Source organism: Scyliorhinus torazame, chromosome 14 (assembly GCF_047496885.1).
Source record: "Scyliorhinus torazame isolate Kashiwa2021f chromosome 14, sScyTor2.1, whole genome shotgun sequence".
NCBI lineage: Eukaryota > Metazoa > Chordata > Chondrichthyes > Carcharhiniformes > Scyliorhinidae > Scyliorhinus > Scyliorhinus torazame.
Window position 1 is genome coordinate 205,908,243 of NC_092720.1, and position 23,028 is coordinate 205,931,270.

General features: G+C 47.3%; 1 protein-coding gene across 8 annotated transcripts in view; it reads right to left on the bottom strand.

The window, feature by feature from the left end:
• prrc2a (proline-rich coiled-coil 2A) overlaps positions 1–23,028 on the bottom strand; it is a 221,764-nt gene that overhangs the window by 116,802 nt on the left and 81,934 nt on the right. For all 8 annotated transcript variants that reach the window (XM_072475501.1, XM_072475498.1, XM_072475504.1 and 5 more), the window contains 9 exons: positions 21,561–21,799; positions 19,080–19,165; positions 17,095–17,234; positions 10,915–11,005; positions 10,088–10,283; positions 5,385–5,742; positions 4,385–4,557; positions 2,147–2,447; positions 254–440 (listed from right to left, as the gene is read on the bottom strand). In XM_072475501.1, the coding sequence (XP_072331602.1) occupies positions 254–440; positions 2,147–2,447; positions 4,385–4,557; positions 5,385–5,742; positions 10,088–10,283; positions 10,915–11,005; positions 17,095–17,234; positions 19,080–19,165; positions 21,561–21,799 (1,771 nt within the window). The remainder of the gene's footprint in view (positions 1–253; positions 441–2,146; positions 2,448–4,384; positions 4,558–5,384; positions 5,743–10,087; positions 10,284–10,914; positions 11,006–17,094; positions 17,235–19,079; positions 19,166–21,560; positions 21,800–23,028) is intronic.

Genomic DNA, 23,028 nt, shown 5'->3' on the forward strand with positions numbered 1-23,028 from the left:
GAATTCCAGAGCTTATGGTTCAGGCAGCTGACGGCACAGGCACCAATGGTGAAGTGAAGCTAATGATCAGTAATGGGGCCCTTTGATGATTCAGTTATGGTCCTGGTATTGCTGACTTCCCAGTTCAGAATCCCCACACGAAGGTCAGCTAACTGATTACATGCCAGGGACCTTCAGGTTCTCTATTTCACATGCGTCACATTGACCCACTGCCATGTTGTACTGTCCATATGGGAGGGGCACGTCAACAAACCTCAAGCCTTTGTCATCATCTTCGTGTGGTCTTATTGGCGAAGCCAAAGGTCGCATCTCTGCCATCGGGAACACATCACCAGCCCAAGCCAACTTGGGGTCAATAGGAGGTGTACCCCTTGTAGGGTGTCGGTCAAAGGGTTCAGAGCCAGAGCCACCGCTGTCTGAACGCTCACGAGCCATTAAACCTAAAAAGAAAGAGGCATGAAGGTAAATGGAGTCCACCCTGCTCCAGTTTTGTGTCTGTTTTAGCAGCATGTCATTTTTACAAGGTTAAAAAAGGTGGAAGATTGGAATATTAAACAAACAGTGCTGCGTCTGGGGTGGTTGCTGTGGAGGGGGCTGTTGGGAAGACTGATGTTGCTGCTTTCAGTACTTCAGGGAAGTCAAAACTACCAGGCGATTTTACCCTCCAATTTCCTCTTCTGGTGCCAGCTGAAAACTCCTCTGGGAATTTACACTGCTATCCTTTCCCTCTGTACACGGAAAGAGGAATCTAATCAGATTATGGCACGAGGAATCTAATCAGATTATGGGTCCAATATGGCCAGGTGTTTACTGATGCACCATTGTCTTCCAGAATGAATAGTGTCTTATGCAAGTGCGATGGAGCGAAATTTGAACATGTTGTCAGATGAGTGGTCACAGGCCAGTAACTTAAAAACTTGTATCAAGGGATGCGGACGTCACCATCAAGGACAGCATTTGTTACTGATCCCCAATTGCCCTTGAATGGAGTGGCTTGCTAGGGCTATTTCAGAGCACAGTTCAGAGTCAAACAAATTGCTGTGGGCCTGGAGTCACGTGCAGGTCAGGACCTGGTAAGGACAGTGAATCAGTTGGGGTTTTCTGACAATTGAAGATAGTTTCATCGTCATTACGATGGAACGATTTGACAACTGAATTTTCATCCCATCATCTGCCTTGTTGCCAGAGAATGAGCATGGGCCTCTGCGCTGAGCCCAGTGACATTACCAACACTCCACCATCTCCCCTGAATCTGTATGTGGGATATAGGCAAGATTTCTTTAGAAATCAGGAAGCGAAGAGAAGGTTTAATTGAAGCGTATAAAATTGAGGCGCCTAGATAGAGTGGATAAGGAGGAAACATTTTCCTTCACAGAAAAGTCATAACAAGGCAAACTTAAAGCACTTGGTACTCTCGGCCTGAAAAAGGATGGTGGAGGTAGAAACCTTAATTACATTTAAAAAAAACACTTAGTCCACAATCTTGTATCTTAAGAGCCTATCCAGAAGGTAGGATTAGATTGGGTGATTCTTTTCCAGCTCGAACAAACAGGAGGGGAATGGCCTCCCCTCCTGTTCTGTCAATTTTCTACTGTTTTTTCTTATGGAGGGCCAGGTTTTAGTGTGAATTTGTTTCACATTCTGCCCACAGACTACTTTTGCAGTCCTGGGTAAGCACTCCAGACTTAAGCGAAAGGACACAGAACATACCGGTGAGGCAGTTTCATATTTTGCTTTTAAGACAAAGCAGTGTTGCCAGCTAATGTGCCAACGACTGGGGCCACGATGTGATGACTGGGGCCAAGCAAAGGTTGCACGTGATTAAGGGGGACTGCCACCCCCTTACCCCAAGGATATAGAGGAAAGTTGCAACTAGAAATATGAAGCTATATTTGCATCTTTGGGAAATTGCACATTAATTGGATTTGGAATAGCCAGCAGCCATCACTGCCCTGCAGAATGACTTCCAGCACAAACTGCTTCGACATAAATTCAATACCAATAAGAGTAAACAATTTGCATTGGTTCACTGTTGGAAGGCAAACTCTGCAAGTTTCTCAACCTGCTATCTCACGTCAACATTTTAAAAACAAAATTATGAAAACAAAGGAATTTTTCCCCCTACTCTCGAGAGCTGCCTGCTTACCCGAAGGGTGAACGCCCGGCGGAAAGTAGTCCATAGGTCGGCCTTGTAGCATGCGAGGATCCATGTAGGGAGGCATCATCATCCAACGTGGGTCATAGCCCATTGGTGGCATAGGAGGTGGTGGTGGGCGGCCAATGGAACCTGGGTACATGGGCTTCTGCTGCTGCGGAAGCATGGGCGCTGATGGCGCCATGGCAAGAGGCTGCGGCTGCTGTGGAGGGGCCAGTTGGGAAGACTGATGCTGTTGCTGGTGCTGATGCTGCTGCTGCTGCCACTGCTGCTGCTGTTTAAGAAGCTGTTCCTGAATTTTAAAGATAAAACACAAGCTTCAAATAATGCTGTGTGCTGCGGTGATACAGTTGGAGACACAAAAGCTTAGTATTTTTCCACCCCCAACTTTTGTTAAAATAAGTGGCTAGAGAAACATGGTTTTATGGCCTGTCATTTGGTACAGCAGACCATCCTTCATCCAACAATTTGCAGTGGGAGTTGATCGGGTTTTGACTGCAGGAGGCATCACAGTTGAGCCTCATGTTGCTCTCACTTGATCATTGTACTTAATTTGAGTCGAGGTCTCTGGTTGACAAGTTGGTCATCAAATCAAGGCTGGTTAAAAATTCTGCATAGTGTGCCCCCAAATTACTTTCCTTACATTTTCCTTCCTACATCAACTCTCAATGTAGTTGCTGACTTCAGCTCACAAGGCAGCTGTGCAACAAATGTATGAAGTCTTTTCCCAATTGACAGGCAGTGACTAGTGCAGTACAGCAGAGATCTGTGCTAGGACCTCAACTGTTCACATTATATATGAATGATTTGGACGAGGGAACTAAATGCATTATCTCCAAATTTGCAGATGATACAAAGTTGGGTGGGACGATTATTATTTGAATGGGTGTAAATTGAGAGAGGTGGACACTCAGCGAGACCTGGCTGCCCTCATGCATCAGTCGCTGAAAGTAAGCGCGCAGGTACAGCAGGCAAGGAGTCAAGAAGGCAAATGGTACATTGGTCTTCACAGCGAGAGGATTTGAATATAGGATAGGGATGTTTTACTGCCATTGTATAGGGAATTGGTGAGGCCATACCTGGAGTATTGCGTACAGTTTCTGATGAAGGATGATCTTGCTCTGGAGAGAGTGCAGCGTAGGTTTAACCAGGCCGATTCCTGGGATGGCGGGACTGTCATTGAGGAGAAACTAAGTCGGTTAGGATTATATTCATTGGAGGGGGGTTCATAGAAGCTTATAAAATTCTAACAGGATTAGACTGGATAGATTCAGAAACAACATTCCTGATGGTGAGAGAGAGAGCAGAACTAGGGGGTCATAGTTTGAGGATACAGGGTAAATATTTTTTTAGGACTCGGGTGAGAAGAAATTTCTTCACCCAAAGAGTGGCAAATCTGTGGAATTCACTCCCACAAAAGTAGTAGTTGCAGGATTTCAAGAAGGAATTAGATACAGCTCTTGGGGCTAAAAGGAGCAGGATATTGAATTTGATGATCAACCATGAACATAATGCAGGCTCGAAGGCCAAATGGCCTACTCCTGCTTCTATTTTCTGTGTATGTTTACATGAGTGTTCTCCTGCCCAATTGAGTCGCCACGATGTATATTTAAAACCCCATAGTGTCTACTGCCAACATAAGTCCTGGAGTTGGAGGCAGTATTTCATAGCACAGGCCAGAGTCTATTTACAAGATCTTCTTCAAATTACAGAAAATGGAACCCCCACAACAACAGAAACCTATCGAGCACATCAATGAAAATACTTTTCACTGTACCTTGGTACACGTGACAATAAACAAAATCCAAATCCAGTTCCCCTTATCGTGAATTGTCAATAGCTCCATACAAATTGTATGGCACAAGTCAATAGCAGTCACTTACAGCAGAATAATCTTCATTCTAGCTGGGATTAGAAACTTCACGATATGCAGCCACATATTCTTCATTACCGTACCAGCCTCCCCTAACAGGCGCCGGAATGTGGCGACTAGGGGCTTTTCACAGTAACTTCATTTGAAGCTTACTTGTGACAATAAGCGATTTTCATTTCATTAACTGTGTATGAGCAGTGTGCACAGGCCATTGATGAGTTGACATTAAAAATATTCAGAGTTTACTTGGTTCTTCATGCAAACGGTTTCAATAAAGGCAACCATACTGCACCCTGTGACTCATCACATACTGCCTTAACTTCAAGATGGAAGTGACTAGCTCATAGGAAGCTTACCTGCTGCTGTCTTTGAAACCTGGGTGGCAAGGACTTCTGGTACTTGGAGTAGCCCTGGGAAGGTTGAGGTTGCCTCCCTGGTACCATTGCTTCGACCTTTGACTCAACTTTCACCACCCCAGCCTCCTCCTTCACTTCAATGGTTTCCTTTTCAGTGGGAGGCGGGGGCTCCGCTGGAAAGCAAAAAGGGAAGATAAATAAATAGCTACTGAACAAACTTCTTTCGCTCTGGTCCCTCCAGAATGTTTAGGCCACCCCAAGCTAGAAGTGGACGGTTGTGTGAAATCATAGAACATCCAGTGCAGAAGGAGGCCATTCGGCCCATCGAGTCTGCACCAGCCCTTGGAAAGAACACCCTACTTAAGCTCACAACTCCACCCCATCCCCATAACCAGCAACCCCACCCAACCTTTTTGGACACTAAGGGCAATTTATCATGGGCAATCAATCCACGTAACCTGCACAAAGGTGGACTGTGGGAACACCCGGAGGAAACACACGCAGGCACAGAGCGAACGTGCAGACTCCGCACAGACAGTGACCTAAGCCGGGAATCGAACCTGGGAACCTGAAGCTGTGAAGCAACTGTGCTAACCACTGTGCTTCCCCTGGCAGACAAACTCCTAGCAAATATCGACCAGTTCAAGGCCCACGTACCCTTGCTCTCACAAGGCACTTCTAGTCCAACAGGTCAGCAGGGAATAAGCAGGTGGAGAGCAGCCAAGCTTGCTGTTAAAGGCATACTTTGACAAAACTGGAAAACACACGTCTTTGTCTCCCTTGTGCAATTCATTCCACAGTCATGTCAGACCGTCAGGTGCAGGCACAGCCTTGGAGAAGGAAGGGCAAAAATGGAGGCCATCAGTAACTTGCACCAATCAAGGGGTGCAGAGGGTCTTTTGGGTAACCAGTTGGAGAACAGCATGAGGGGCCCAGAGATGAATGACAAACAGAATGCCGACATTCACAAAAAGATTTTAAAAATAAAAAATTTAGGTACCCTGTGCCATTTCAAAGCTGCTGCTGCTGGCCGTTCGTTGCCGTTTATTGGAGCCCACGGGCTCTTCATTCTCCTTCTCCTCAGATGCTTCCTCCTTCTCCTGCTCAGATTTTTGACGTTTCTCGGAGGCTCCAAACTTTTCGTCGAGGCGCTTCAGCTTCTCTGCACATGCAGCCCGCCGCTCCTCCTGCATGCGGCGCTCCTCCTCCTCGCGCCGCTTCCGCGCCCGCTCCACAGCAGCAGAGATCTCGGTGGAGGATTGCTTCCGCCGCTGACGCCAGGCCTCATCTTCGTCTTCGCCCACTGGAGCCTTTTGATTAGCCAGAGCGGGGTTGGCTTTGTCCTGGGGAACAGCAGCCTGTCAGTGGGAAAGAAGTGGACCTATCAGAATTAACCATTTCAGGGATTCCACAAGCGCCGGCCAGATCAAAGGCTGCCCTATACAGCCTGACTACAGGCTCAAATATTCAGCAAGCAGAGCTGAGTACATGGTACCTGCGCACAGACTGTGCGTAGTAAAGCACCAGGCTTAATGTGGATGATTCAAGCAACTTTAATACCGTGGAGTATTTAGTTTATTCTATCAACAGAGAGGAACTGCAGAAAGCACTGAAGCTACACCTTTAGTTGCAAGACCACAGAAAACAGTCAAGGTATATTTAAATAAAAACAGAAAATGCTGGCCAGCAAAGTGTGAGATTGAGCCTTCTGGTATGAGGCATACATCATAATGGAGGGGAAGCTGCACCAGTTAACGCCCACACAATACAGGGCAGACCGGAAACTGGAAGTTTAGAACCGGTGTTGCAGAGCGACATGAATTTCGCATGCCCGCCAACCTGCCCAGCAATCACTTCAGCCCCAAACACAAATAGGCAACGCCCATTTCCCCACCAACAGCACAGGTCCTGTGAAGGTGTTACTCCACTCTGCTCATGGGTGGAGGAAAACGTTGTACTGTGTATGTCTAAACAAACAAAAACCATTAAAAGGAAAAATGAAGGACAAGGTGATTGGGGGCAAAAGAAAAAGGGAAACAAGGGAGAGATCGAGGAGAAAGATGAAAATATTCATTTAAGATGCATTATGATTATTCAAATATTACCCGGTGGTACGCTTTCCCATTGTTTTGCAGCTGCGGACAGGCTCACAGGACATACTTTCTCACTGTCTTCAAAAATAAGCCTATCCAAGACATAGTTGTGTATTACCGAACAAAGCTGACTCAGTCACGGGTCAGAGTAACCTTACAAGAGGTTACAATCTCAAAAATATCCTGTCGAACCATGATTTTGGACCATGGACCCTCAGCACACATCTCAAAGTAGATGAAGGTGTGAAGCTAGTTTTAACTTGAAAGTCAAAGCACTTCCTGTTGCAAGTTTCAAATAGTCAGTCATCTGCCATAACCTATTGCTAACCCTACAAACCTGGTGCATGCTGGGGGAAGCGGCCTGCCTGTAGATGCTGTACGGCCCTTGAGCAACATGATGCTCGTGAGGTGAGCACAAGCCTGTTCTTCGACCCTAAAAAGACATAGTTACTGAGTTTAAACTATCAGGATTCTGAAGCCCTCAACAGGCATTGGTTGGCGAGGGAAGGGGGGGGGGGCGAGAGGAGAGACACACACAGGGCGAGAGGGCCACCCACACGCACACACGAGGGCCACAAACACACGAGGGCCACCCACACGCGCACACACACGAGGGCCACGCACACACACGAGGGCCACGCACACACACGAGGGCCACCCACACGCACACACGCGAGGGCCACCCACACGCGAGGGCCACCCACACGCGAGGGCCACCCACACACGAGGGCCACCCACACACGCACACACCGAGGGCCACCCACACACGCACACACCGAGGGCCACCCACACACGCACACACCGAGGGCCACCCACACACGCACACACCGAGGGCCACCCACACACGCACACACCGAGGGCCACCCACACACGCACACACCGAGGGCCACCCACACACCGAGGGCCACCCACACACCGAGGGCCACCCACACACCGAGGGCCACCCACACACCGAGGGCCACCCACACACCGAGGGCCACCCACACACCGAGGGCCACCCACACACCGAGGGCCACCCACACACCGAGGGCCACCCACACACCGAGGGCCACCCACACACCGAGGGCCACCCACACACCGAGGGCCACCCACACACCGAGGGCCACCCACACACCGAGGGCCACCCACCCACACACCGAGGGCCACCCACACACCGAGGGCCACCCACACACGCACACACCGAGGGCCACCCACACACGCACACACCGAGGGCCACCCACACACGCACACACCGAGGGCCACCCACACACGCACACACCGAGGGCCACCCACACACGCACACACCGAGGGCCACCCACACACGCACACACCGAGGGCCACCCACACACGCACACACCGAGGGCCACCCACACACGCACACACCGAGGGCCACCCACACACGCACACACCGAGGGCCACCCACACACGCACACACCGAGGGCCACCCACACACGCACACACCGAGGGCCACCCACACACGCACACACCGAGGGCCACCCACACACGCACACACCGAGGGCCACCCACACACGCACACACCGAGGGCCACCCACACACGCACACACCGAGGGCCACCCACACACGCACACACCGAGGGCCACCCACACACGCACACACCGAGGGCCACCCACACACGCACACACCGAGGGCCACCCACACACGCACACACCGAGGGCCACCCACACACGCACACACCGAGGGCCACCCACACACGCACACACCGAGGGCCACCCACACACGCACACACCGAGGGCCACCCACACACGCACACACCGAGGGCCACCCACACACGCACACACCGAGGGCCACCCACACACGCACACACCGAGGGCCACCCACACACGCACACACCGAGGGCCACCCACACACGCACACACCGAGGGCCACCCACACACGCACACACCGAGGGCCACCCACACACGCACACACCCGAGGGCCACCCACACACGCACACACCCGAGGGCCACCCACACACGCACACACCCGAGGGCCACCCACACACGCACACACCCGAGGGCCACCCACACGCACACACCCGAGGGCCACCCACACGCACACACCCGAGGGCCACCCACACGCTCACACACGAGGGCCACCCACACGCACACACACGAGGGCCACCCACACGCACACACGAGGGCCACCCACACACGCACACACGAGGGCCACCCACACACGCACACACGAGGGCCACCCACACACGCACACACGCGGGCCACCCACACACGCGGGCCACCCACACACGCGGGCCACCCACACACGCGGGCCACCCACACACGCGGGCCACCCACACACGCGGGCCACCCACACACGCGGGCCACACACACACACACACACACACACACACACGAGGGCCACACACACACACGCACACGAGGGCGAGACAGACACACACACACGAGAAAGAATAGACAAGGGTGATTAGCGGGTAAGAAATGTACGGCAGACTTGCTTATCTAAATCTTTTCCACAATTGCTAGAAATAATCATCTCCAAATATAATTATTAGCGGAGGGAACATCCTCCATTTCAGATGCATAGTGCCAGAATCAAACAGTGCAATGTTAAATAGTGTAACTTGGGAGTACAGTTTCCTCTACACTTCTCATTGAGCACTCTTAGCTCAGTTTGCATACACAGTGAAGCTCCTTTAGGCTTTTTCAGGCCGGATACTGTATAGTGGTACAGAATCAGGAAAAGATGGAAATAACTGGAAATTAACCTGATGCTCTTTAGCCAGGTCAGTTGTAGCACTTGGTTGTGTTTCAGTGCAAATAAAAGACAATCAGATTTGGGCACCTCCTGATCTTGATCCAGAATCACACAATGTGCAGCAATTAGCCCATTGAGCCATCAGGGGCAAATTAACACATTTTAACAATTAGCTGAGGAGTTGGCACATGGAAGATTTTAAACCAGCCAACCTGTCAAAGTAATGCTTCATGCAGTACTGAAGCCCTTTACATATGCTTATTTAATGATCATCCCACCAAGCAGATCCCACCCCACCAGTAGTGACACCTGCTCACTCATCATTTCTGGCCTGGAAGGGCGATATCACACAGCTACCTGAAAAATGGTTCCCTCAATGGCGAAGCACAGGCGTGCCACTGTCTGGATTTAAAACCTGGTCAGTGCAGAAATAAAGATTTGGTTCTGAATTTCGCATGCCCGCCAACCTGCCCAGCAATCACTTCAGCCCCAAACACAAATAGGTAACGCCCATTTCCCCACCAACAGTCCAGGTCATTGCTGACTTAGTGCTAACCAGTGGCAGTTTCACCCTCATATTTACAATCTCGAATCGGACTGGATGACTCAAAATTCATTTCATAGACAATTCGTCCATTTCGGTAGGTACCTGGTGGCAGAATTCCAATATGGACATATTGCTACACTAGAACTGGTGAAAAAAAAACACAGCAAGTCATCACTTATGAAATCAAAGGTCATCTCAACAGGGCTTCTACTCTAAAGTCATTCCAATCATCAAATAGTTTCAAAGCCATGACCCACAGATTAGATGAAGCCTTTTGTCCCCATTTGTTGAGATAAGACATCTTGAAAAAACCCACACAAAGACCAGTAATAAAAAAGGTGGCAAATGATATGGATTCTCTTGGCCATGTACCTGGTGATCCACAGCAGGACCCCAGCTGGCAGAAACTCTGGGTGGTTGGGATCCAGGTGGCCCCAGCTCTGCCTGGACAGGTGCTGGACCTTCACCCCGAGCCGCTTTGACGGCCAAGTGCTCCTCCGAGGGGGGCTCCTTCCTGTTCTCAGAGGTGCGCAACTCTTGCCGATCTGGCCGACTCGTCTGGCCATCCCTGTGCAAAAGAATAAGACTGTTATTTTTCAGCCCTGCACACTGCAGCCTTGGAAACACTTACAGTAGGGCAACAATAACACCACGAAAGCATTTATGAATCAGACGACCAAAACACAAGAATGGTCATATCTGGCTGGGTAGCAGGACAGCAAAACGAAACAAAGCTGGAATCAGAGAAGGATTTGAGAGCAGAGTTGCAGTGGCTTGGGAATGTAGAGAGCTTTCCCTGAAGAAGGGAAAGGCTGGAGAGAAATAGGTAACAGAACAACCCCGATTAGATGAGCTTGAAGCACCAAAAAGCTCAGTGAGACAAAACAAAAATCTCTAAGAAATGAAGAAAACACAAAAATATTTAAGAAAACCGATTGTGTTTGGGAAAACAGCTGAACTAGTTGACTTGACTGTCTTGATCCTCTTTTATTATAATGCATTGTAATCAAACTAGGGCCTTTGTAAAGGATTTTTTCAATCAGATTTGCATACATGTGGTTAAACCCGATAAAATCACAAAAGCAAAACTACCAAACAGAGAACTACAATTTAAAACATAGTAGTACTAAATAAAATTCAATTCTTCCAAATTCTATGCGGCTTTGTAATTGGGATAGACTAATGCGTCTCACACTTACCTTTTATCAGATTTCCCCTTTTCGGTATCGTCGTCATCTTCATCATCACTGAATTTTAGCTTTTCAGTGTAGTCTATTTCCTCGTGTGCTCCTGCAGAAATAAAGGTACACATTAACAAAATGGAACAATGATTAATGCTAGCCTCAACTTCCAGTTTCATAGCTAAGCATCCCTGATCCAGGTTAATAAACAAACAATTGAAGAGTCAACTATGCATTCCACTCTTCTCGAGCAGACTCCACCATTCAAATAAATAATGGTTGGTCGTCTAGCTCAACACCATTTTCTCACATATCCCTTGATGTCATTAGTATCTGTTTCCACCTTGAACATATGACAACCTCCACGCTCTGGGGTAGAGAATTCCAAAGATTCACGGTATTAAGTGAAGAAACTCCACCTCATCTCAGTCCTAAATGGCCTATCCCTTATCCGGAGACTGTGCCCTCTGGTTCTAGACACTTACCACCGCCAACTCCCCACCCCCAAAACCAGTCAGAGGAAACACCTTTTCTGCACCGGTCCTCCCTAGCCCATTACGTTTCAAGGAGATGCATGTAAAGTCCCGCCGCTCCCACCATCCCAGGATGTTTGTCCTGTCATTATGACTTAGCAACAGTTCAATCATGAAGAGGGTTTTTTTCCCAATTCCCCAAGCTTGCAATTTTACTACAAATATCATTGCTACTCCACCCCAAGTAACCAATCAACTTTTGCCAGCTCAGGGCAAATTCTGCAGACACCAGAGTACTGAAATGGATGGAACAGAACCATCATTGCAACAGGCCACATTATGGCACTTAATCCTTCCAGCACACCCGGTGCTGACAGACTTTAGGAGTTACTGAATCTGCTACTTTGTGGTTGTGCCAGTATTGCATTCGCCACACAATAGCAAGCGAGCAACTAACCCAGTATCTAATGTAAAATTTAACTTGAAAACACACCCAGTCACTAAAAAGATAGCTGTCAACCAATAAAGATGTAGGTCCCATCCCTAAAGCCAATGGGAAGTCGAAGAAATTAGGTAGCCCTTCAGGTTAGAAAAATTTGATAAGATGCAATAAAGTTAACATTAAGGATGGAACAGAGGGCAAGAAAGTGTGGGGTAAGGTGAGCCAATAAAATGAATGGTTAAAATGGTTTAGAACATAGAACATAGAAAATACAGCACAGAACAGGCCCTTCGGCCCACGATGTTGTGCCGAACCTTTGTCCTAGATTAATCATAGATTATCATTGAATTTACAGTGCGGAAGGAGGCCATTCGGCCCCCCGAGTCTGCACCAGCCCCCGGAAAGAGCACCCCACCCAAACTCAACACCTCCACCCAACACCAAGGGCAATTTGGACATTAAGGGCAATTTATCATTGGCCAATTCACCTAACCCGCACATCTTTGGATTGTGGGAGGAAACCGGAGCACCCGGAGGAAACCCACGCAGACACGGGGAGGACGTGCAGACTCCGCACAGACAGTGACCCAAGCCGGAATCGAACCTGGGACCCTGGAGCTGTGAAGCAATTGTGCTATCCACAATGCTACTGTGCCGCCCTTGAGAACAAATAAATCTACACTATATCATTTAACCGTAATCCATGTACCTATCCAATAGCTGCTTGAAGGTCCCTAATGTTTCCGACTCAACTACTTCCACAGGCAGTGCATTCCATGCCCCCACTACTCTCTGGGTGAAGAACCTACCTCTGATATCCCTCCTATATCTTCCACCTTAAATTTATGTCCCCTTGTAATGGTTTGTTCCACCCGGGGAAAAAGTCTCTGACTGTCTACTCTATCTATTCCCCTGATCATCTTATAAACCTCTATCAAGTCGCCCCTCATCCTTCTCCGTTCTAATGAGAAAAGGCCTAGCACCCTCAACCTTTCCTCGTAAGACCTACTCTCCATTCCAGGCAACATCCTGGTAAATCTTCTTTGCACCTTTTCCAAAGCTTCCACATCCTTCCTAAAATGAGGCGACCAGAACTGTACACAGTACTCCAAATGTGGCCTTACCAAAGTTTTGTACATCTGCATCATCACCTCACGGCTCTTAAATTCAATCCCTCTCTGTTAATGAACGCGAGCACACCATAGGCCTTCTTCACAGCTCTATCCACTTGAGTGGCAACTTTCAAAGATGTATGAACATAGACCCCAAGATCTCTCTGCTCCTCCACATTGCCAAGAACTCCACCGTTAACCCTGTATTCCGCATTCATATTTGTCCTTCCAAAATGGACAACCTCACACTTTTCAGGGTTAAACTCCATCTGCCACTTCTCAGCCCAGCTCTGCATCCTATCTATGTCACTTTGCAGCCGACAACAGCCCTCCTTACTATCCACAACTCCACCAATCTTCGTATCGTCTGCAAATTTACTGACCCACCCTTCAACTCCCTCATCCAAGTCATTAATGAAAATCACAAACAGCAGAGGACCCAGAACTGATCCCTGCGGTACACCACTGGTAACTGGGATCCAGGCTGAATATTTGCCATCCACCACCAATCTCTGACTTCTATCGGTTAGCCAGTTCGTTATCCAACTGGCCAAATTTCCCACTATCCCATGCCTCCTTACTTTCTGCATAAGCCTACCATGGGGAACTTTATCAAATACCTTACTAAAATCCATGTACACTACATCCACTGCTTTACCTTCATCCACATGCTTGGTCACCTCCTCAAAGAATTCAATAAGATTTGTAAGGCAAGACCTACCCCTCACAAATCCGTGCTGGCTATCCCGAATCAAACAGTGTCTTTCCAGATGCTCAGAAATCCTATCCTTCAGTACCCTTTCCATTACTTTGCCTACCACCGAAGTAAGACTAACTGGCCTGTAATTCCCAGGGTTATCCCTAGTCCCTTTTTGAACAGGGGCACGACATTCGCCACTCTCCAATCCCCTGGTACCACCCCTGTTAACAGTGAGGACGAAAAGATCATTGCCAACGGCTCTGCAATTTCATCTCTTGCTTCCCATAGAATCCTTGGATATATCCCGTCAGGCCCTGGGGACTTGTCTATCCTCAAGTTTTTCAAAATGCCCAACACATCTTCCTTCCTAACAAGTATTTCCTCGAGCTTACCAATCTGTTTCACACTGTCCTCTCCAACAATATCGCCCCTCTCATTTGTAAATACAGAAGAAAAGTACTCGTTCAAGACCTCTCCTATCTCTTCAGACTCAATACACAATCTCCCGCTACTGTCCTTGATCGGACCTACCCTCGCTCTAGTCATTCTCATATTTCTCACATGTGTAAAAGGCCTTGGGGTTTTCCTTGATCCTACCCGCCAAAGATTGTTCATGCCCTCTCTTAGCTCTCCTAATCCCTTTCTTCAGTTCCCTCCTGGCTATCTTGTATCCCTCCAATGCCCTGTCTGAACCTTGTTTCCTCAGCCTTACATAAGTCACCTTTTTCCTCTTAACAAGACATTCAACCTCTCTTGTCAACCATGGTTCCCTCACTCGACCACCTCTTCCCTGCCTGACAGGGACATACATATCAAGGACACGTAGCACCTGTTCCTTGAACAAGTTCCACATTTCACTTGTGTCCTTCCCTGCCAGCCTATGTTCCCAACTTATGCACTTCAATTCTTGTCTGACAACATCGTATTTACCCTTCCCCCAATTGTAAACCTTGCCCTGTTGCACGTATCTATCCCTCTCCATTACTAAAGTGAAAGTCACAGAATAGTGGTCACTATCTCCAAAATGCTCCCCCACTAACAAATCTATCACTTGCCCTGGCTCATTACCCAGTACTAAATCCAATATTGCCCCTCCTCTGGTCGGACAATCTACATACTGCGTTAGAAAAGCTTCTGGACACACTGCACAAACACCACCCCATCCAAACTAATTGATCTAAAGAGTTTCCACTCAATATTTGGGAAGTTAAAGTCGCCCATGACTACTACCCTATGACTTCTGCACCTTTCCAAAATCTGTTTCCCAATCTGTTCCTCCACATCTCTGCTACTATTGGGGGGCCTATAGAAAACTCCTAACAAGGTGACTGCTCCTTTCCTATTTCTGACTTCAACCCACACTACCTCAGTAGGGTGATACTCCTCGAACTGCCTTTCTGCAGCTGTTATACTATCTCTAATTAATAATGCCACCCCCCCCCACCTCTTTTACCACCCTCCCTAATCTTATTGAAACATCTATAACCAGGGACCTCCAACAACCATTTCTGCCCCTCTTCTATCCAAGTTTCCGTGATGGCCACCACATCGTAGTCCCAAGTACCGATCCATGCCTTAAGTTCACCCACCTTATTCCTGATGCTTCTTGCATTGAAGTATACACACTTCAACCCCTCTCCGTGCCTGCAAGTACTCTCCTTTGTCAGTGTTCCCTTCCCCACTGCCTCATTTCACACTTTGGCGTCCTGAATATCGGCTACCTTAGTTGCTGGACTACAAATCCAGTTCCCATTCCCCTGCCCAATTAGTTTAAACCCTCCCGAAGAGTACTAGAAAACCTCCCTCCCAGGATATTGGTGCCCCTCTGGTTCAGATGCAACCCGTCCTGCTTGTACAGGTCCCACCTTCCCCAGAATACGCTCCAATTATCCAAATACCTGAAGCCCTCCCTCCTACACCATTCCTGCAGCCACGTGTTCAGCTGCACTCTCTCCCTATTCCTAGCCTCGCTATCACGTGGCACCGGCAAAAAACCAGAGATGACAACTCTGTCTGTCCTGGCTTTTAACTTCCAGCCTAACTCCCTAAACTTGTTTATTACCTCCACACCCCTTTTCCTACCTATGTCGTTGGTACCAATGTGCACCACGACTTCTGGCTGCTCCCCCTCCCCCTTAAGGATCCTGAAGACACGATCCGAGACATCCCTGGCCCTGGCACGCGGGAGGCAACATACCTTCCGGGAGTCTCGCTCGCGACCACGGAATCTCCTATCTATTCCCCTAACCATTGAATCTCCTACAACTATTGCTTTTCTATTCTCCCCCCTTCCCTTCTGAGCCCCAGAGCCAGACTCAGTGCCAGAGACCTGGCCGCTAGGGCCTTCCCCCGGTAGGTCATCCCCCCCCCAACAGCATCCAAAACGGTATACTTGTTTTGAAGGGGAACGGCCACGAGGGATCCCTGCACTTTCTGCCTGTTTGTTTTTTTCCCCCCGACTGTAACCCAGCTATTCTTGTCCTGTACCTTGGGTGTGGTTACCTCCTTGTAACACTTCTCAATCACCCCCTCTGCCTCCCGGATGATCCGAAGTTCATCCAGCTTCAGCTCCAGTTCCCTAACACGGTCTTTGAGGAGCTGAAGTTGGGTGCATTTCCCGCAGGTATAGTCAGTGGGGACACCGGTGGTATCCCTCACCACCCACATCCTACAAGAGGAGCATGTAACTGGCCTAGCCTCCATCCCCTCTTACCTGACAGAATATAGCTGCCCTGTGGACTAACTAGATCTCCGCCCTCCGACCCTGCTCCCAGTCAGCTACACTTTCTGTAAACTCCTGGCTCTCTTCGCACTCTTTGCGGAAATGTCGGAAACAAAATGAAAGGAGCGCCTTACTCCCTCCTCACCCAACTCCCTCGGTCACCAAACTCTCACTATCGCACTCAAATGCACCAAATTCAGCACTCCCTCGGTCACCAAACTCTCACTATCGCACTCAAATGCACCAAATTCAGCACTCCCTCAGTCACCAAACTCTCACGATAGCACTCAAATGCACCAAATTCAGCACTCAGTGCAAACAAAGTCTGCACTGTAGGGGATCACTTTTATACTGTGAATCTAGCTTCTGAAAACCTGGCCTAATCCAATTAACTAATTAACAAGCTCCAGCTGCAAGTGCCTACAAGTAGAAGCCGGTTTAAAGCTTATTGAAAATTCACCTTCTTCTAAACCAAACAGCAACTTTTAAGTTAATTCACTAAATAAAAGACTAAACTTTAGATAAAAATGAAGCCTTATACTCCCTCGGTCACCAAACTCTCACTATCGCACTCAAATGCACCAAATTCAGCACTCAGTGCAAACAAAGTTTATTTTTAATTTAAATTGTATTTGAAGGACTTTAAGTGGTTTATGGTGGCAGAGGAAGACAGAGATTCCGACAGATTTGCTGAAGAATTAAAATGAAGTTGAAAGAGGGGATTTTTCTCCCAGCCCCTGGGGATTTACCAGCCCATCCATCATCAGTCTCGTTTTCAAGCTCATCAAACTCTTTCAAGTCGTCCTGTTTGAGGATGGAGGGTCTTTTCACTGCTTCGGTCATCCGTGTTGGATGTTGAGGAAGTCGAGGTCCTGGAACACGAGGAAACCTATATAGAAATGCAGGTCAGAGGTCTGTTATTTTATGCAGAGGTAAACATGCAAATTAAAATCACCAGAGTATTAATTTGGTTCAAATCCACAGTGGGTGTATTCCAAGATTCTCCCCAGACAAGAATTTTAGTTTCCAGTTCTCTCCTCTCTATTTAATTGGTGCATGACACAGTTCCCAAGTACCACACGCCAGTATCACACTCCGGTAACCACCACCCCCTCCCTCCACTTTCTTGCTTTTGAGTTACTCCTTACATCCCAACTCGTTGACCAAGCTTTCATGCATCTGCCTATTTGCTTAGACGTCAAACTTTGTTTGATAATACTCATGCGAACATTTTCCTGTTAATGGGGTGATATAGAATCACAGAATAGTTCCAGCACAGGAGGCCATTCAGCCTGTTGCGTCAGTGCCAGCTCCCTGCTACAGCAATGTGGCGAGGCCCACTCCCCTGCCCTTTCCCCAAAGCCCTGCAATTTATTTCTATTCATATTACTTAGCGAATTCTTCTTTGATGCCCTCCATTGAACTTCCTCCGGCCACTTTCTCAGGCAGATCTTAACCATTTGTTGCGTTAAAAAACTCTCCCGTTGCTTTAATACTTTTGCCAATCATTTTAAATCAATCAGTGTCCTCTGGTTCTTAACCTTTCCACCAATGGAACAGTTTCTCATTACCCACTCCAGATTTTTGAGCACCTCTTATCAAATCTCCTCTTGCCCTTCTCTTCTCTAAAAGAACAGCCCAACCTTCTGCAATCAATGCATCCAATTGAAATCCTTGAAAGTATTCTTGTAAAGCTTGCTTGCATCCTCTCTGAAGCCTTCATAACCCTTCCTAGAGTGTAGGGCCCAGAATTGGACACGTTGTTCATGTTGAGACCAATCAGGTTTCACAAAAGGTTTATTGAAGTTCCTGCTGTAATCGTTGGTTATTTGCCAGTACCTCAGCAGGCTTTGCGACCAAAAATCTTTCAGGAATAAAGCACTGCTCTAACCTGCACAACCTCAGGTCCACATTCAACTGCACAGCGCAGGTAGAAAACAAATCAGGAAGCTGCTTTCATATGACATCCTCCCCATTTAAAAAGGTACTTCTGTCAACCCTAAAACTGCCAAGTAGCACAGCTGCAAGAAACTGAACTAGGGACTTCCCTCGTCTATATGGCTCAAGTCTACTGAATCAGGTATTATTTAATGCTTTCTTTACATATAACCAGATTCAAATACTCAAAATGGAGTGGGGAGGCAGTGGCATAGTTGTTGGACAACTAATTCAGAGAGCCAGGGTAATGCTCTGGGGACCTGGGTTTGAATCCCACCATGGCAGATGGCTGGTTAGGCCCCAAGCTTTGGGGTTCCCTTTCTAAACCACTCGGTTTCTTCCCTCCTTAAGGCTACCTTGGACAATGCTTCCTGTCAGCTGCGTGAGTGCGGGAATGTGTAGCAATTGAGAATGAGTAACGCGAGCATGCACAGCAATCTTATAGGGGCCATGCAGTGCAACAAGCAGGCGCCACACAGCAGACGGACAGAGGGAGTGTTCCCTCAAATGTCTAAACTTTAGGTTTCCTATTCCACGGCTCATTGTGTGCCAAATGTCTTTATTTTTTGCTTTATAATGCTTCCGTGAAGCACCTCAGGCCAAAATGTTCAAGTCTATCGACTGGAATTTGGACCCATTACCTTCTGACTCCAATAAGAGTGTGCACTATTATCAAAGCAAGTCTGACACTGGCACATTTAAAAAAAAAAAAAAAAAATTGCAAGGCTTCAATTTCTAGAACGTCAACCTTGCCTTCGGTCTAACTACAATCAATCCTTTAATGAGAAAACCTTACTTGCTGGCATCGGGTGGTGGGTATCTGTATGGTCCCTGTGGTCCGTAAGGTGTAGGAAATGGTAAACCACAATATGGGGAATACATCTGAAAACAGTAAAAATACAAAGACAGATAGGGATCAAGAAAAGAGTTTTAAAAAAACAACACCCAGGCTAGATAAAAGGCAACCATGATTCTCTCAGTAGTTCAAAAGAAAATGTGTTTTTGGATAATAACCACGACTCAGGCATTCAAAATGCTTAATTTGAAGTGCACCTACTGGTATAAAAGGAAGCAGCCATTTTGATGAACAAAGTATAATCTAATTTGTTTCTGATGGCTTTGATTGAGGCAGGATTGTAATACTGGTGTCAGAGCCTCCTTCTCTTTAAAACAATGCCACAAGCTTTGAATGTTCACCCGAACCACCATACATCACAAAACAGCACTCCCTCAGTCACACACCGATGTGTCTGTGTGTTCAATTACAAGACCAAGGCATGAATTGACAGCATTTTTCCCCTAGAGGCCCATACACTGCAAAGTGAATCAAGCAACACACAGGGCAGTTCAAAGCTTCCAAAAGCCTGACAACTGGGGCACAGCGTACCAGTTTAAATGAGTTTAGATTTTGATCGGTTACGGACCTCAAGACATAGGAGCAGAAGTAGGCCATACGGCCTATTGAGTCCACAATGCAATGTGATCATAACTGATCTGACATGATAATCCTCAAGGACACTTTCGCGTCCCATCTCCATAACCCTCGATTCCCTTACGGGTTAAAAACGCAAACATACTTAACAACGTAGCCTCTACAGCTCTCTGTGGTGAAGAATTCCACAGATGCACTTATTCCTCATCTCTGACATGTTAAAAATAAATTTAAAGTACCCAATTATTTTTATCGAATTAAGGGGCAATTTAACACGACCAATCCACCTACTCTGCTCATCTTTGGGCTGTGGGGGTGAGGCTCACGCAAACATGGAGAGAATGCACAAATTCCACACGGACAGTGATCCGGGGCTGGGATTGAACCCAGGTCCTCTGCGCTGAGGCAGCAGTGCTAACGCGAAATGGTAGCAGTGGGTAGCACTGTCGCTTCACAGCACCAGGGACCCAGGTTCGATTTCCAGCTTGGGTCACGGTCTGCGCAGAGTCTGCACGTTCTCCCAGTGTCTGCCTGGGTTTCTTCTGGGTGCTCCGGCTTCCTCCCACAAGTCCTGAAAAACGTGCTGTTTAATTTGGACATTCTGAATTCTCCCTCAGTGTACCCGAACAGGCGCCAGAGTGTGGCAACTAGGGGCTTTTCACAGTAACATCACTGCAGTACCTACTTGTGACATTAAAGATTATTTATATTATTATTACTCTGAGATTATGCCCTCTGGTCCATGACTGTCGCGCAAGAGGAAACGACCTCGCAGCATCTACCCTGTCAAGTCCCCAAAGTGATAAAGCACATCAGGTAAGCAAAATGCTCACCATCAGCCCAATCATTTCTTTGTGCGGAAGAGCTGGAGCTGAATGCTAGTTTCTATGGTCCCGTTCCAAAGTGAACAAAGAACAGCCAGCATACAATAAACTCTTCAGCAGAAACTCAACCAGTGTCGTCGCTGTGATATTTTCAACAGGTAAAAGTATTTGAAAAGTTACAGTTGCAATGCCACCCGCTTCTCTTCAAACCATACAATTTATCGTCTCCCCCCCTAGTCCTGCCTTCCTACTTTAAATTCAAGCTTTCAGCAATTCTGAACTTGATTCATCCATTCTTCTTTCTATTTCTATTAATTCCAAGCTTGGTGGTGTGGAATTCACCTTTCATCTCTGTTTCAATTAAAGCGATTACATTGTTAGAAACAATTCAGTCAGTGGGAAGGCTACAGTAGAACGTAATTCACCAGAAATTAAAAGTGTGATCTTTCTGTCGCTCCATGTATTATCTACTGTGTTCTTGTCACGTCCCTGCCACGGGTGCGCTTTTTAAACCATTACTTTGTCACTTAACTCCCTCTTCTTTGTGAGTGCACAACCCAGATAATATACAACACTTGGGTTTTGAGTCTTCACAGAGGTCTTTTTAAATATGAAATCTGACGGATACCCTGTGAAAGGGAAAAGCTCGGAGCTGATCCCATTAAGGAGCAGAGTATGAAGTTAAAAGGCAACGACAACATTCTGCAAGTTTTCCATCATATGCAAGAAATTTAAACAGTGATGTTATTTACGAAGGAATTTGGTCATTGAAATTTAAACTAGGTCTTAATTCTACAGTCAGAATCTCGGACACAATTTGCTCTGAGAGAAAGAAAGCCGTAGTATTAAATAGAGATGATGAAAAGCAGTGGGATACCCAGGTTATTGAAGTTTCATTAATTCAAGTGCATCCAAATTAGTTCATGTGCAATAACTTTTTATGCCAACTACTGCAACTGATTTTTCCTACTGTTTCCTTCCACCCTCCAGTTCTCGTCCCTTCCGGGTCTCAGTTACTTACAAAAGCCGGCATCATCCCCCTAAATGGTGGAGGGTATGGCTGGGGAACTGCCTGCTGTGGTACACCGACCCCTGGTCTAGGTGGTTGTTCGGCCATCCTTGCAGTCACCTTCTGGTCGGCTGAGGATGCTATAGAGCTTGTTGCTTCTGCTGGGTTTAGCTCTTTGGTTTCCCCCTCGGTCAAAGAGCCACCCGGAGCACCCAAGTTCCGCCCACCACCCTCCCTCCAGCTGGTCACATCTGTGGGTGGAAGGAGAATGGTTAAACATTAATGAGCAGCAAATGATACAAAATTTTTAGGGAAGACAACACTTCAGAGAGCATGATTCTAGGTGGACAGATTGAACTGCACAGGTTACACGCCCCTCCTTTAAATTAAACCCCGATACAAGTTTTTTGTATGAATAAATCAGTCCCCACTCTTGACAGCACCAATCCTAGCCGAACTCCGGCAGTAGCACAGAAATGATCACTCCACATACCAGCCCATCAACTAGAGTTAGCAGGTGACCAGACCCTTGGGAGCAAGTCCCACATGGGATTGAATGGTAATTCCAGTAACAATCAGACCAAGAGGTTAGGTGAGTAACAGGTGAGTAACCAGGTTTCCAGTCACGTGGTCAGCATCCAGAGAATATGCACATCTCCCATTTTCCTCTGGTTTGTCCTGTGAAGCAGTTTTTTTCAGCAGTGCATTTCCAGACTGGCTTGCCAAACTACAGTAGCATATGAGGTGACACACAACTCCTTGCCTTAGAAACTTCCATGCAGTATGGAACAATATCTTTCTTTTTAACAAAACAAAAGGAAACCAACATCAAGGGAAAGTAGTCTGAAATTTGAACTTTACACTGATCTTATTCGCCCCCCCTTACACATATAATTAGAACACTACATCTGTTACCCATCTTGACAACAGTAATTTCAAGCCTCTCTAATAACACCTTACTCTAAAGATCAGAGTTCTTGCTTTTGAAGTAGTCATGATTCACCTCTGAAACAAATCCATGAATGACAAACACCCCCTGAAGCCAGAGGCTATGTGGTCACCTGACCAGCTTTTTACAAGTGCAAGCTAGCTATGACGTGACAACCTTATTTTTTCAATATTCTTGGTGTGGTCAAATAGCGTTCAAATAAAAATGCTTGAATTTATAGTCAGCAGCTGGAAAGCAAACGGCATCTGAATGCTTCCAGTTCTGATGAAGTACCTACACCAAGACTTTTATTTGCTGCCTTGACCTGATGTCCATTTTCAAATTTCCAATATCTACAGCTTTTTGAGACCGAACATCAGCTACCAACAAAACAGGTTAGTTCTGAGAGCAACCATCTTAATGTCGATCAGGTGAAAATTTTCAAATTACACATCTAATGTCAGTCACGTGTCTAGACAGCACACATTCAAAAAGGCAGCCCACCAAATCTTTCTCAGAGCAACGGACAGGGCTCAAAACAGCCTCAGCAGT